A 16,190-nucleotide genomic window follows, 5' to 3' on the forward strand; every position below is an offset into this window, starting at 1 on the left:
ATATATATATATATATACACACACACACACACACACACACACACATACACATATATACACACATACACACATACATGCATATCATTCTGCCTTAAAAAGGAAGGAAATTCTGACACATGTTGCAACATGGATAAACTTTGAAAACATTATGCTAAGTGCAATAAGCTAGTCACAAAAAGATAAAAAAACTGCAGGATCCCACTTATAGGAGACACCTAGAATAGTCAGATTCACAGAGACAAAGGGTAGAATGGTAGTTGTCAGGGGCTGGGGGGAAGGGGGGAGTCCTTGCGTTATGCGGGCCTCTCACTGCTGTGGCCTCTCCCATTTGCGGAGCACAGGCTCCGGACGCGCAGGCCCAGCGGCCATGGCTCACGGGCCCAGCCGCTCCGCGGCATGTGGGATCCTCCCGAAACGGGGCACGAACCCGCGTCTCCTGCATCGGCAGGCGGACTCTCAAGCACTGCGCCACCAGGGAAGCCCAGTCTAGTTGCTTTTAACTTAATCACTGGTATATCAGAGATTATATCTGCCATCTTAGTATTTGCTTTCTATTCAACGCTCTAGTTCTTGTTTCTTAAAATTAAAATTTTTGTTTTGAGATAATTATAGATTCATATGAAGTTGTAGAAATAATAGAGAGAGATTACATTTTTTTTTGCCCATTTTCCCAAATGGTAACATCTTGCAAAATTATAGTACAACACCCCATTTAGGAAACTGACATTGACAAAATCCACCACTCATTCATTCAGATTTCACATGCCTGAGTGTATGAGAGAGAGTGTGTGTGTGTGTGTGTGTGTGTGTGTGTGTGTCTGTGTCTGTATGTTTAGTTCTATAGAATTATATCACATGCTCATGCTCTCATATCCACCAACCCAGGCACAAGGTGGAAGCGTTCCATCACCACAAGAACCCTCCTGTCGCCTGTGTCTATAACCAATGCCAGCACCCCTCTTCCCCATCACATGACAACTCCCTACTCTGTTCCTCACCTCTAATTATTCTGTCATTTTAAGAACATTATGTAAATGGAATCCTACATTATGTAACTGTATTGGATTGAATTTTCTCACTCAGCTTAATTCTTTGGTAATTCTTCCTAGTAGCATTTTTCAGTTGTTTATCCCTTTTTATTTCTGATAGGATTCTGATAGTATGGATGTATCACATTTTAAACATTCATCCCTGAAAGGACACCTGGGTTGTTCCAGTTAATTCTAAATAAAGATGCAATGAGCGTTTTGTATAGATTATTGTGGGAATGTGCGTTTTCATTTCTTCAGGTAAATGTTCAAGAACTCGAGTACTTGGTTGTGTGACAGCATCATGTTTAGTTTATTGAGAAACAGACACATTGTTTTGTAGGTGGCTGTACAGTTTTGCACTCCCACCGGCAGGATATGAGCCATCCAGTTTCTCTAGATCTTTGCCAGAATTGGGAGTTGTTGCTGTTTTTTACTTTACCATTCTTACAGGTATAAGATATAGGTGTGATGTATCACTGTGACCTGAATTTGCATATCCTAGTGATGTTCAGCATCTTTTCATGTGCTTATTTATCACATGAAATCCTCTTTGGTGAAATGTCTTTTTGTCTTTTGACCATTTTGTAATTGGCTTTGCTTATCTATTTTAATTTATTTTTTTACTGCTGAGATTTGAGAGTTTTATATATATTCAAGAAAAAAGTCCTTTGTCTCAACACACTAGTTTTTGTATTCTATTTTCTTTAACTTTTTTCTTACTTTCTGAAATAATTAAACATTTTTATTTTTTAATATTCCTGGGCCCCTCACTGCTGTGGCCTCTCCCGTTGTGGAGCACAGGCTCCGGACGCGCAGGCCCAGCTGCCATGGTCCACGGGCCCAGCCGCTCCGTGGCACGTGGGATCCTCCCGGACCGGGGCACGAACCCGTGTCCCCTGCATCGGCAGGCGGACTCTCAACCACTGCGCCACCAGGGAAGCCCTATATGCATTCTTTTATTTTGTTTTAGTTATTGCCTAAATGTCACACCATATGTCTTAGTCCTTCCAGGCTGCTATAACAAAATACAGCAGATAATAACAGCAATAAACAACAGAAATTTGTTTCTCACAGTTCTGGATGCTGGAAGTCCTAGTTTAAGGCACCTAAATCATGTTCTAGTCCTTTGATGAGGCCCCCCCCACCCCTTCTTGGTTCATATCTGGTGTCTTCTCACTCTGTCCTCACTTGGTGGAAGGCTCAGGGATCTCTCTGGAAGCTCTTTTATAAATCACTAACCCCATTTCATGAGAACTTGCCCCCCATGGTTCTAGCATGTCCCCAAAGCCCCACCTCTCAATACCATCACATTGCTCACTAGGATTTCAAAACATGAATAGGAGGTGGGGCACCAACACTCAGACCATAGCACCATCCATACATGATTTATTAGTGTTTAATGCAATTTATTAATTTTGCCTCTTTCAGAAAATTCTAGAAACTTAGAACACTATAGCTAATTCCTTTATTTCTTTCTTGTCTTTGGGCATATATATATATATAGCTATAGATAGATAGATTTGAATTATGTATGTATCTTAAAATTTTATTATTTTCAGCTATTATTCAAATGTATCCTACCTTTAATCTGTTTCTCTTTATTTTTTTTCTTTTGTTTCTATTTTTCTTCTGCTTTAAGAACTTTTGAAATATTTCTGCTAATGGTATTTTTAATGTGTATACTTGTTTTCTTTTGTTTTGTTTTTACTTTAAAAAATTTATGTAGTTACATGATTTAAAAATGGTTAGCTAAAGCAATTTATGAGAAAAAGGAAATTGTATGAATCCAGATGACTTCTTACATTTTTACTTTTATGGCACCTCAACACATCAACAGCCTTTAGCAATTGAATTAATTTCACTCAGTAAATATGACAGTAATAAGCAGTTATAGACACAGCACTATTCTGAGTGGATCGCACAGCACGTCAGATTGTTCCCGCATTCGCTCAGTAAGCACTGATTTAATGTCTACGTAGGAGGTGTTGTGTTTGCGTCTTTCTGTGAAGGAGCTCACAGTCCAGTGGCAGCTGAAGCAGGGGATTAAAAAGAAAAGATAAGTTATTGGCCCAAGATGACAGATATACAAAATTGTTGAGCTTGGTTCGAAATCTAGGATATTATGTGCTGGTTGGTTTGGCCAAGGCCCATAATTTTAACTCTGATGATGTGATGCGTCTCGTATTTAATGGCAACAAAGTTGTGTTACTGTCATATACCACTGTGTAGGCTGAATTAGAACATCACGCTATTTTATCAGTGGTGAGACAGTTTATGTTCATCGTATAGTAGCGATTTAGAAGAGTAGGTGTCATTTCAGTTCTGAAGCATCCAAATATGACAGAACATTGCAGTCAGGGGATTAGAATGGGGAGGTTATTAAGGAGAAGAAAGTGGTTGATGGTATTAACTACAGAACAGAAATACTGAATAAACTGAGAAACAGATTGAGCTGAAGATGACTTTGGCTACAGTAATTATTGGAGTGAATTGGAGAGAAAAAAATGTTTGTTATGAGAAGGATAGTGACGGCAAAGTAAGGGAAACAGTGTGTAAGGATATGTCACCCGTAGTGTGATGGGGGAAGGGATAGAAAACTCAAGGCGTCTCCTGCTCGTGCTTAGCAGCCAGGGGGAAGGAGGAGACACAGCGGCCCCGTCGGCTGCACCACTGCCTTTGCTCTTCCGTCGCTCTGTCACAGGTGGTGCTGTGCAGATGTACTGGGAGTCGCTGAACGGATGGACTTTCCTCCATCTTCACAGACAGGCCAGCAGGTCCACCAGGACTCTGCTCTGTGTGGAGCCGGAACAACTGATGATTTAAAAAATATATTCAACTAAATAACATTAAGATCCTAGTTGATTTCGCCTACTCTGTGAGCCATGCAGTGTCCCCTTGTATATGTTTGGAAGTAAGATGTCCTTCAGTAGGGGGATGGATAAATAAACTATGTACACCCAGATAGTAGAATATTATTCAGCCCTAAAAAGAAATGAACTACTGAGCCATGAAAAGACATGGGAGAACCACAGATGCATGTCACTAAGTGAAAGAAGCCAATCTGAGAATCCTACACACTGATTCCAACTATATGACCTTCTGGAAAAGGTGAAACTATGGAGACAGTAAAAACATCAGTGGTTGCCAGCAGTTGGGAGGTGGAGAGAGACAAAGAGGCAGAGCAGAGATATTTGGGGGAGTGAAAATACTCTGGATTATGTTATAATAATAGATATATGTCATTACATATTTGCCCAAACCCATAAAATGTGGGACACCATGAGTAAACCCTAATCTAAACTATGGACCTTGGGTGATATGACCTGTCGATGTAGGCTCATTAATTATAACAAAAGTGCAACTCTCTTGTGGGAGATGTTGATAACAGAGAGGGTGTGTGTGTATGTGTGTGTGTGTGTGTGTGTGTGTGTGTGTGTGTGTGGCAGGAAGTCTATGGGAAATCTCTATACTTTGCCCTCAATGTTGCTATAAACCTAAAACTTCTCATTACAAAAGTATTTAAAATGTGAGGTATGCAGGACAATTGTCGCCATCTTCATTTTACACAGAGAGAAATTAGAGGTCGGAGAGCTGCATAAAATCAAGGTACTTGCAATACCTTACAGATTTTAACTGAAGCGGGACAGAAGGGCATTGCAGACAAAGAGAACAGTGGGGAAAACCTCTGTTGAATAAAAGTTCAGGGCTTGTGTCGGATTGGTGAATTTCAGCTTTGGAAAATAGGTAACAAAATGGTTTGGAAGAGCTTCTGTACAACCTCGCCAAACAGTTCAGGTTTTGAGCCTGAACCATAAAAGCTGTGATGAGATGGCGCCCCAAGGTAGAATCACGAGCAGAAACGATCTGAACTCTGAGAAACAGAGCACTTTGCTGGAATCATTAACCCAAGCGGGTTTGTTTGGTTGGTTTAGTTTTTCCCTTCCTTAATCATCTCCCCAAATTGTTAATAACCAGATCAAGAATAATGGCCCGTTTTTCAAATACTGCTTGAGTCAGTGCTTTCCTACACACAGAGAACCACTCTCATGGCGCAATCTTACGTTCCTCCTGAGTACTGGGACGCCCTCCTTGCTTCTCTCCTGCCTTCATTCACATTTTTCCACGTTCTTATCCACCACAGAGAGAACATATTTGTATCATAAAATACAATATGATCCTTTCACTCCAAAGAGTCGGTGTTCCCACGGCCCTGCCAGACTCGGGATTAGTTGGAAATGCCGCCACGTGGTTTGCAAAGCTCTCGTTGATCAAGCTCTGCTTTACTGCCACCTTCATGACTCACCGCTGCCCCAGACAGCAACGAGCCAAACAGCCCCTGTTTCTCACAACCTCCCACGCCTTCACGCTGCTCTTTGGTTCCGGAGTAACTACCTCCCATCTAAAATGTGCACTTTCTCTCCTCTGCCGCGTCTAAGCCATTCATCCAGTTGGATCCAAAACCCAGGAGCAATGTGGAGTCTGGCTGCTCCCTCATATTCTGTGAAAGGAAGCAATCACTGACCCGCAGACTTTCTAACGCCTTTGTAAATCCCGTGAGCTCACTGTTTTATTTTCACTCTCACTAACACATGTGTATTTCGGTCCCACGTCATCTCGTAGCTGCCAGGTACCCTACATGGTGTGACAGGACCGCCCACTCCACGCAAATCTGACCATGGGAAGCCTCCAGGGAGGTTCAGCCATGGGTCCCGTGGGCTCTCAGCTCCTTCCAGGATGTTCACACCCTTCTCCGAGCCTGCCTGCTTCCCCATGACGTCCCCACTCCCTTTCCGGACAAGTCCATCTAGCCACTCCAAACCTGTGTAGTTGAGTCTCTACAGCTCTCACTTCTCCCGCTTGAGATACCTTCTCCGACTCACTCCTCACAAATTCAGCATCTCCGACACGTGCCTTCACGTGGCCTATGATGCACAGTGAGTCAAACATGAATAACTCAGTTGTAGTCATAAGAAATGTATGTGTTTTCGTGTAAACACATGTTATATTGAAAATTATTTATGAGTATTTTTAGTGAGCCATCTATTTCTCATACAAAGAACGACTAGGTTTGTATTTTAAATGAATAAAACTACTCTGAAATTCAGCAACATTTGAGAATAAGTTTTGCTGCCAGAGTTGTGATCAAGAATCCTTAGAAAAATAGAAAAAATGATACTAAGCAGAAAGTGGACAGTCTGCGCTCAGAAGTTCGGATTTTCCAACTGTAATCATGTCAGTCACTGCCTTTTTCAGCCCGTGTGTGTGTGTTTGTATCTGTGTGTGTGTGTGTGTGTGTGTGTGTGTGTGTGCAAAGAATCACAATTTAGTCTAAGAATCCTCAAGACTACTGCAAATATTGTTAAGTTTAATGTTTCCCAGCACTACAACACTAACTTAATGGCTAATGTAGTTTATTGATTTCAGAGAGTATATGATCAAATAAGATAAAACAAATAATTTTTTTCTTTACGATTGCTGATTATCTTGACTCAAAGAATTACATTTTCTAAAAGCTGCAAATACAGCCACAGCACTGCAGTTCTTGCTAAGTGCTGGGTGACACATTCTTGCAAAACTCCCTCAAATATTGCATCAAGACCACACATTAATGTCTCATTCAGGGAGCTTCAGTGATTAGTGAAAGTATCGGGGTCCCATCAGTTACTCCATAAATCTGTGAAGTGTATTTTTCTCATTTTCTGTTAGGGGAAACTGAGGCGCAACTAAGTGGACTAATTTGCCAATATTCTTATTTATTCAATAGCAGAGGCAGAAATAGAACCCAGACTATAATCTTTATGACCGATTTATTTTGTAAGAGGTTGTGTGTAAGCAAATAAACTGTTCAAATACTTGACTTATATTCACGAAAGGGTTTCCAACAAATCAACCTGAAAAGTGGAAACAGAATGTAAAAATTGATACATATTAGTGTATAAGCCTAGGTTTATATAAGGTTAGTCCTTTCGAATTATTCCATGTGGAGACTGTGTAGCATGTGTGGTTACATAGACTGCAGATTTCCTCTAAGTGCATTAACTCTAATCAGCTAAAAATATCCAGCTGCCATGATTCATTTAAAGCAGAGAGTACAAATATGTTCAAGACATGCTTTAATTTGTGGTGCGTGAAGCAATGGTTATGATAATCAGAGAGCAGAGAGAAATGTATGTTACTAACTCAAATTAGTTCTCATCTTCCATGGATAGTTGAGCTTCTCTCTGCATATTTTAAATGTCTTACTCACTCTTGAATATCAAAATTAAAGTTAAGAAAGTCACGTGAAGTTGCAGTATTCTTTTTGTGCTGTGCATATTTTTTCTTGTCACAAATTAAAAAAAACGTTATTTCAAAGAGACAGACAATAGTTGTCCCGTCTCAGGCTTTTCATGTATTTTTAAGAGCAAACAAAAAAGAATATTTGAACACTTCCCTGTAATCGTTTGAAAGTGCTGGTCAAGGCTATCGGAACAAGTTTCTCTGAAAACATTAATAATGTGGATGCAGAGAGCCGTAGGTGTGGAAGTCTCTGCCACGTGTCCGGTTCTGAAATCAGGACCAGTCTTATGGGACAGGAGAGTGACACAGTCCTCCTGATGAAGCTGGGCCAGAGAAATGCCGCTTGGGGTGTCTTTGTTTGCAGAAATGAAATCATGTGTAATATCCACAAACTCCTACTTACAAAATTCAGAAGAGACAAAAAAGCAATTTAATTGGAGAAAAATATATAAATGTACACTATTTACATAGCATTTTGAATACTGAACTACGCAATTTTTCTATTGCTTCAGGAATGGCTGGGATTTAAAGATAGTTTGTGCATTTTCTAAAGTGCATAACAGAGTGCACTTTATTATGTTGCACCACGAGGCATTTGGCTACTTTCCATTCATTTTGGGATTTTTATCCATTCCTCTCCATTAAGCTTGTATTGAAACATGCAAGAACTTGAAACAGGAGGAGAAAATTAAATAATGAAAGCTGTAGGAAGCTGCTTTAAACTCAACAGCACTTTTGCAGACCATTTAGGACGGCATCACTGAATGTTCTCTAACGACAACAAAAACTCAGTAGAAGACCATAGAGATATTTAGGGTGGCAGTGGCATTTTAAGGAAAGTTTAGTTGTTATTGAAATGCGAACATCCACATAAATTTCAAGCGTGAGTATTTAGAGAACTACAAGCCTCTTGTCCGAAACCAAGTTAGAGAAGATGAGGAACAACTGGCTTAACAGCTGACAAAGTGCTTCAGCTCATGACAGCAAAAGATTGTATATGATGCTCGGTATCTGTGCGTGTGGTTTTTGTGCGATCTTTCCACTGTACATCAGGAATGCATTGAAAAATGTCAAGAGGAGTTGATGGTGGCCAAAATAATGGATAAACATCTATGTATAAGTTTACGGCACACTGGAGGAAGAATCCCGCTCAAATGTCTTAGATATGCGTCTCAAAGATTCTCCAAATGTATCTGAATCTCAAGATGCTTTGTAGTCATTCAAAGTTGTGTGTTGTCTGGGTTCCTCTGTAGTGTTCCATTTAAAAACAGATTTTTTTAAAAGGGAAGTAAGCAAATATGAATTTATGTTGTTTGAAAGAAGAGCTTTTGAACACATAACTGTTTCAAGTCGCAAACAGACAAATGAGACGATGTTTTGATCTAATTTGTTCTGACATCTCCGCAGGCAGAACGCTTTTCAAGTCATTGCCGTGGACGGGGTCTGCAGTGGGATCATCCAGTGCCTCTCTGCTGAGGACTGTGGCGAGTGGCTGCATGCCGTAGCGACCAATATTTCCAGCCTCACAAAGCACAACGTAAGTAGTGATTCAGGGAGCTCCTGGCCGGTTCCTCTGCCTTGGTGAATTTCTTCAGTACATACATAACTTTTCATCAGCTGCTTGGTGTTCTTCTAAGAATGGACCACTGCACACCCATCATAAAAACTACTGTGGAATGTTTAAAGAAAATCACTCTGTCTTGAGAGTTTTAGTTCAATGTATCAGCTCAACAGTATTGACACCTAAGTTTCCATTCACAAACATTGTAACATCTACATTAGTTAAATAACTGAAAATAGATATTTAGCATGTGAGCGCTAAAATATCTATTATCTGTATCTATATATATCATCCATCTATCTATGTCTATATCTATCTATATATGCATCTATCTAGATATCTTTACACCAATTCTCCCTCTGGTTCCTCTGGAGATCCCCCAAATTTAGAGTATTAGCTTGAAGCAAGTACCGTTTGTTACAACCCATGAATCTTAACCTTCACAAATCTATTCAAGTACGGGAGCTGGTTTAGGCTTTAGCTGGGACCCAGCCCCCTAACCCATGGCTCCTGCCACCTCTCTGCTTCCACGGGGTAAGGGAGTAGTATAAGTAAAGTGAGCGGGCTTCTGCGCAAGCACGGCTCTAAGGCGAGTCTCTCTGAAGCGTCATCTTCCATTGTTTAGTTTGGTGCCACCTTGGATAATGGTAAAATAAAATCAAAATAGTTTTGTCAGGGCCTCCCTGGTGGCGCAGTGGTTGAGAGTCCGCCTGCCGACGCAGGGGACACGGGTTCGTGCCCTGGTCCGGTTGCTTCTTGCCTTCATGCATGGTATTTGATCTGTGTCACTGTACAGTTTTTATTTATTTAAGCTACTACAAAACTATTGAATTATTTGTAAACTTAAGTTGAAAAAAATGTTTGATGCATTATTTATTTCCTGGGAATAAGTTTAAACCAGCATAATCCTGATAAATATTTAGGCTGGGGCTCTTTTAATATTTAAGAAAAATATGAGGAATGTGTAATCCCTGATGTGGACATGAGAATATCTTCTCCTTTTGCTTTCCCGTATTTCTGTGTGTTTCATGTTGAAAACTTAGTTTTGTCAGAATATTTTTAACCTTTATATTCAACGATCTAGAAAAATGTTTTCAGACAGCAAATATAATTGCATTGTTTTTTTGCCTTGGGTTTTGTGGGGTTTTTTGTCAGTCTGAAACCTCTTGTCCTTTTCTGTGATTCCAATATGATGACACCAACCAGATCAGCAGAGACTGAATCTTGGGTGGACACTCTCGCCCAAACCAGATGTGCCCCGGAGATATTAGCCTGGATTATCCGGGAGGGTCCAGTGTAATCACTAGAGTCTTTACAAGTGGACGAAGTAGGAAAACGAGAGGAGTAGGGAGATGGCAGCATGGGGAGGGGGAGGGCTGACACTGCTGGCTCTGAGGATGGGGAGGGACCAGGACCCCAAGAGGGCAGGAGGCCAGGAGAAGCTGCCCAAGACGAGCGGACACTGCCGCCCCGGACAGAGACCACCCTGCCCTCACCCTGATCTCATCCCAGCGAGGCCCACTGAGGCTGCTGACCTACAGAACTGCAGGATCACGGATTAGTGTTTCTTTTAAAGCACTGTTTGTGGTAATTTATTATTTCAGTAATAGAAAACGAATATAGCACCTATTTATCTTCAAAATAAATCTATTGAATTTTTTTCACTTAATCTAAATCTCATGGTTTAATTTGAAAATCATACTTTTACTCTTTCACATTTAACTTTTTCGGAATAACCATGAAATGCACTTACATATAAGAGAAAACAACCTAATATTTGTATTATTAGTTTGTCCATGTGCAAAGCAGCCTACAATATTATTTGAATCCCTAGACCCTTTCAAAATAACTCATTTGTAAGAATATCACAAGAAAAGTCATCATCATTGCTGAGCTAAAGCCACCTGAACCGGGACTGTCTTTGGAGTGGGAAGGGTCTGTGTGTCTCAGTGCCTCAGTGGGCCGGGCAGGGCTGGGAGCCTTCAAATACCACAGAAAGGGGGAGGGATAAAGGGCAAGAAGAAAGTGAAGGAAGATGGAAGCATAGCTCCGAACACGCTCCTGTTTGATCAAAGGGAATTTAAGCTGATGTTTTTGCAGAGGCATGGCTGCCATGGGGAAAGCATGGCTGCAGTGTCAGGGACTCGGCGTGGAGCCTTGGTCTCTACTCACCAGCTCTGGGACTGGGCTTCGTGGTCCCCTTCGTCAGCGGTCACTGTTAGCTCCAGCCACTGTGAGGGTTAAATGAAAAAGTGCTTTAGACATCCTGGCCCTTAAACGATGCTGAAACATTTGCACTTTTTCTTCTCTCCAGCTGCACTCTAAATTAAATTATTTAATCCATAAACCACCAATAAATGGCCGTATCGACTTGCTTATTGTATGTGAGGTTGCACATCTTTGTTTTGTCCAGTTGTCATTTAAGATTCTTCATCTTCTGAAAGATGGTTGTTTGGATAACAATGTTGATAAAACGGGACAAGATGAGTTAAATGTCTAGTAGTGACTAGACCATTAAGCAGCTATATTTCTGGCAGCCACAGATCTACCCCTCAGTTCCCTCATCTTTAAAAGAGACAGACGGAAGACAATAAAAGACAAAGCTCTCTTTCAGCAAGCATTTCATGTATCTAACCTTTCCAGCCACTCTTTACCGCTCCAGCACTAAAATCAACCCTGGATGATAAGCAGAGAGAATTTCATGCAACATTTCTACTAAGGTTACCTACTAACATAAAGGGATCTCTTCTAGTCTAAATTCTTCCATATATATCCTATGCATGCATTTCCTTTATTGGAATGGAGTACGCTGCTTGAAATGTATCACTTGTGTGTGTGTGTGTGTGTGCGCGCGCACACGCGCAGACAGATATAAATATATATGTATATGTAATATGCCTCTATTCTTTTTTAAAAGATTGATTTATTGTTTATGTATTTATTTTGTTTATTTTTGGCTGTGTGGGGTCTTAGTTGCGGCATGCAGGATACTTGTGGTGGTGCACAGGATCTTCACTGTGGTGCGCGGGCATCTCTCTAGTTGTGGCATGCGGGCTTTCTCTCTCTAGTTGTGGCGCACAGGCTCCAGGGTGCATGGGCTCTGTAGTTTGTGGCACGCGGGCTCTAGTTGAGGCGAATGAGCTCAGTAATTGTGGCGCGCGCACGCGGGCTTAGTTGCCATAAGGCACTTGGGATCTTAGTTCCCCGACCAGGGATCGAACCCATGTCCCCTGCATTGCAAGCTGATTCTTTACCACTGGACCACCAGGGAAGTCCCAATGCTTCTATTCTTAGTGGTTCAATGAAAATTACTGTGATCTTAAATAAGAATGATGGCATATATGAGATTTTCAAAATACATAATTCATATTTTATTATGTGAAAGAGAATAGACTCTTTTCCCCAAATGTTTGTATCAACTGAGAGTGCTTCCGATGACAAACTAGAGAAACCCTAAATACTGATAGAGTAAAGAGTTGGGTTTTTCCCCAAATGAGAAGAATTGTGGATGCGGGCATCTGCTGGAAACCACCATCCACCCAGAACCCATCCTCTGCCTACACACATCACTGCTACTACTATCCTCTACCTTTAGAGTGTTGGCTTTTACCTTATGTTTGCCCCCTGATGGTGACATAAGGGCTGCAATAGCTCCAAACATCACTTCAGTGTTCAGAACAGGAAAGAAAGGGGAGAAGTATAAGTAGCACCAGCTACATCTCTCCCCTTTCATCAAGATGAGAGAAAATTTCCCAGAAACCCTTTAGTGGACTAATAATGCTCACTTCTCCTGAACTCGGCCCCATGACGATTCTGAGGGGCGGGTGGCTGGAGAGTGGGGGGGCTAATCTCTGCCTTTTCTAGTGTTTGTAGTGGGAGAACCAAGAAGAGAAGATTGTGAATGGCTTCTGAGTCAGATAACCAACAATATCTACTACACTGCTTAATACCAAAAACATATTAATTCTAAAAATAATGCATGAACAACCAACACCCCTGTGCTTTTTGTGGATTGATCACAGTCCTTCGGGATTCACACACACACACACACACACACACACACACACACACACACACACATTTCATCAGTCATTTGAGTTCCTGCAGGATGTATTTCAGCCATCTTCCTATATTTTACCCATTTACCTGCAGGAGCAAAAAACATTATTTGGGAGTCATATTTAATCCATAGAGTTCTGCTCTTTTAGATGGCAAACACTTGCAAGTTGAAAAAAGGGAATTTTTTTCCATAACACCGTCGGCTGTGGGAAGCTGAAGAAGCAACTTCTGTTGTGTCCCCGCGTTAGAAAGACTCGACGGCTTGTAGGTGAATTGAGAGTCACGACGAAACAAAGCCCAGCAGAAAGGAGATCTACCGAACAGCAACTGAAGTCTGTGATCAGAGGTGGCAGCGTGTGGTTCTGACAGGCATGGGTGTCACTTAAGGAGACTTTTTCTTCCTTTTTATAGCTGCGGATTTTTCTGAGTCCTCAGATGCACTTTAGTGCAGTGTGTTGTTTTCTGCCTTGCTTCTCCTCACACACCAAAATGCAAACTTCACACATGCAGATGTCAACCAAAAATGCGTTACAGAGGGTGAAATCAGACAATGGCAGAGTCAGTAAATCAAATCAGAAGAAAGGCAAGGACGAGCTGGCCATTCTGTTGTGTGCATATGTAAACTAGCCAACCTACCCTGTGTCTCAGAAAACTACTCACCAACAGTTAAAGTTCTTAAAGAATTCTTGATATTGGAGAATATTAGCTGATATTTACTTGCTCAATCCAGAACGTCTGCCTTGATGTTAACTATAAAGCACGGTCATAAGCAAACAGGCAGCTTTACTGACAGCTTCCGTGCCAGCCCTGGTCCGGTTGGGCTCTACCCGCCTGGCCCCGGCCCCGACTCCCCTTTGGGCCTCATTCTTTCTCTTCTTCCGGCTGGGCATTCCCAGTTCCAGGGGCCTCAAAGCCACAGGCGCCGCACAGGGACCCTTGCCCCGACACACCCACCCTTCTGCCACCCCTGCCCAGGCCTGGACTTCCACGTGGCCTTGGTCGTAATCATAGTGACAGGAGCTGACTGTCCTGGGCCCACAGCTGCTCCCAGGCCGACGGAAGCTCCACGGGAACGTGGGGTAATTCCTCCCCCGGGGCATACCTTGTCCAGTGCAACTTGGGTGGCAGAAGGAAGCAGGCTAACAGAGGACTCCCCCTTGCTCACTGGGTGAACCATCTGGAAACACAGTGACTGCACGAGGCTCTGAAGGCAGGTCACACCTGGTGAGCAACCGACAGCGTTTGATGAGAAGCCCTGGGCAGCTCGGGCACACGGACCGCTCACCAGCTGATGCCTGCTTTCTGCTGCCGGCCTCCCTTCCCTTCACCTATGACTCTTGCCTCCTGAGGACTGTACATCCTCTTCGGGCTCTGCTTCTCAGGAGGTGCGACCAAGGGCACCGAGCAGTCCACGTTCCCCCCCAGGAGCGGACGTCGTGCGGGAGAGAAGAGCTAAGTACGCAGGTGAAAGGCCCCAGGATGTCACGCGAGAAATCACTGGGAGTTTGCAGTGGCTCCATGGAGCGTTTCTTAGAACTGCCGTCTTCGGAAACTGAGCTTAACAGCCAGACCCGAGGGAGCAGGGGCAGCTGCAGGCCTCTCCCGAGGATCCAGGCTGGATTCTTACTGTAAACACTGCACGTTCCCCTCCTTAGGAAGCCTGACTAATAATTTGGCAATGATGGACCTATTCTCTCCACCTGTGTCCAACACTGGCCGATAAAACACATCCCATCACTGCCTACGGCCCAGGGTCCCCGCTGCCTGCACACCCCGCCTCCGGCCAGGGTCCCCGCTGCTCACATGTGCGACCTGCTCTAACACTCATGCCAAAGACATGCCTGTTTGGCCAACAACTCTACCAGAGGGTTCCTGAGGACAGGGATCTGGTACCCTTGGCATCCCTTCACGTCTGACATACAGTTATTTCTGGAGTTCAGTGAATTCATGGAAGAATAAGTTAGCTCTGAGCAAAGAGCTAGACATTTGTAAATGGCTGCAACCTACTGTTAGCTTTTAGGCTTCTAATTCACAGTAAGATGGTGTGTGTGTGTATTATATATACTATGTATGATATATACCATATACATGCTAATCGTAAGGATGGCGACAGGTAAAATTGAAAAGTTCTGGTACTAGAAAAAATAAGAAAGTTCACTTGGGTATAACATTGGGTGGTCATCCTGATGGACTCTTAATTGATAGGTTTTTAAAAGCAGCAAGGCAGGCAATTACATTGTACCCATGGGCCTGGGGAATAACCAAGGTGGCCAGGGCGTAGAATCCATAGTCTGAGAAAAATGGATGAAAAAATTGAGCTGAAGTGTGGGCTCCTGAGGCAGAAATCATTTCTGATTCTTCCCTTTCCTGGTGAAGGCAGTTTTATCAACAGCTTCAGATTGGATATATTGCCGTGATGCACCCACACTAACATCATGTATCATCGGGAGGACTTATATCTACGGAATAAAGATCTCTCTGGGTCCTTACACATCTGCTAACTAACACTGGCCACGAATCTCTAAGGAAATTGGGGGACCATTTCTTGTTTCCATAAGAATTGTTTCCTTGGATAAATCTTCAAAACTAATTTTCATGGGAAAATATACCTTGTGAGCAGGGTCCTGCAGCACCCATCCTGAGAGCACATCACTCATCAAACTTGACATGCACATGAGGTTGCAAAAGTGAAAGTGTAATAGAATTAGGATAACAATTGTTTAAATGTAAGCCCATCACTTATCTTTAAACATTTAATTGGAAAAAAATCCCTAAAGACGTTTAATGCAGGAAGAGAAAAATATTTTAAAAGAATATTTGAATATCTTATGTATTTTTCTTTTTGTCTAAAGAGAATGTCAAAAGACAACATTACTGCTTTGGTTTCTGGATACAGTTGGTGATGCTAAAATTGAATATACAAAATTAAGGAATTAAAAAATAAGAGTAATACTTAAAACAAATGGACGCTCCTGTTACTCCAAATTTTATTTTTAATAAATTAAATCGAAACATATCTTTATTAGAACCAGTTGTGTAATTATTCTCAGTTTAACAGACCTGCAATAACTAGACTTCCTTTAAGGGGTTTCCATCATTAACATTCAATTAAAGGTTTTCAAAGAAAAAGAGGGACACATATTATCATTCCCCCCCAGCATTCAAAGTGAATATTATTCCTTAAAATACAGTTCATAGGGCTTCCCTGGTGGCGCAGTGGTTGGGAGTCCGCCTGCCGATGCAGGGGACACGGGCTCGGG

The 16,190-nt window shown here is 42.2% G+C and overlaps 1 protein-coding gene across 1 annotated transcript in view; it reads left to right on the forward strand.

Annotated features, from left to right (window-relative positions):
- Nucleotides 1-16,190, forward strand: part of SNTG1 (syntrophin gamma 1) — a 212,999-nt gene that overhangs the window by 89,754 nt on the left and 107,055 nt on the right. Inside the window, exon 10 of the mRNA XM_007464017.1 lies at nucleotides 8,718-8,847. Coding sequence (XP_007464079.1) covers nucleotides 8,718-8,847 — 130 coding nt within the window. The remainder of the gene's footprint in view (nucleotides 1-8,717; nucleotides 8,848-16,190) is intronic.

This window comes from Lipotes vexillifer, unplaced genomic scaffold (genome assembly GCF_000442215.2).
Source record: "Lipotes vexillifer unplaced genomic scaffold, Lipotes_vexillifer_v1.1 scaffold69, whole genome shotgun sequence".
Taxonomy (NCBI): domain Eukaryota; kingdom Metazoa; phylum Chordata; class Mammalia; order Artiodactyla; family Lipotidae; genus Lipotes; species Lipotes vexillifer.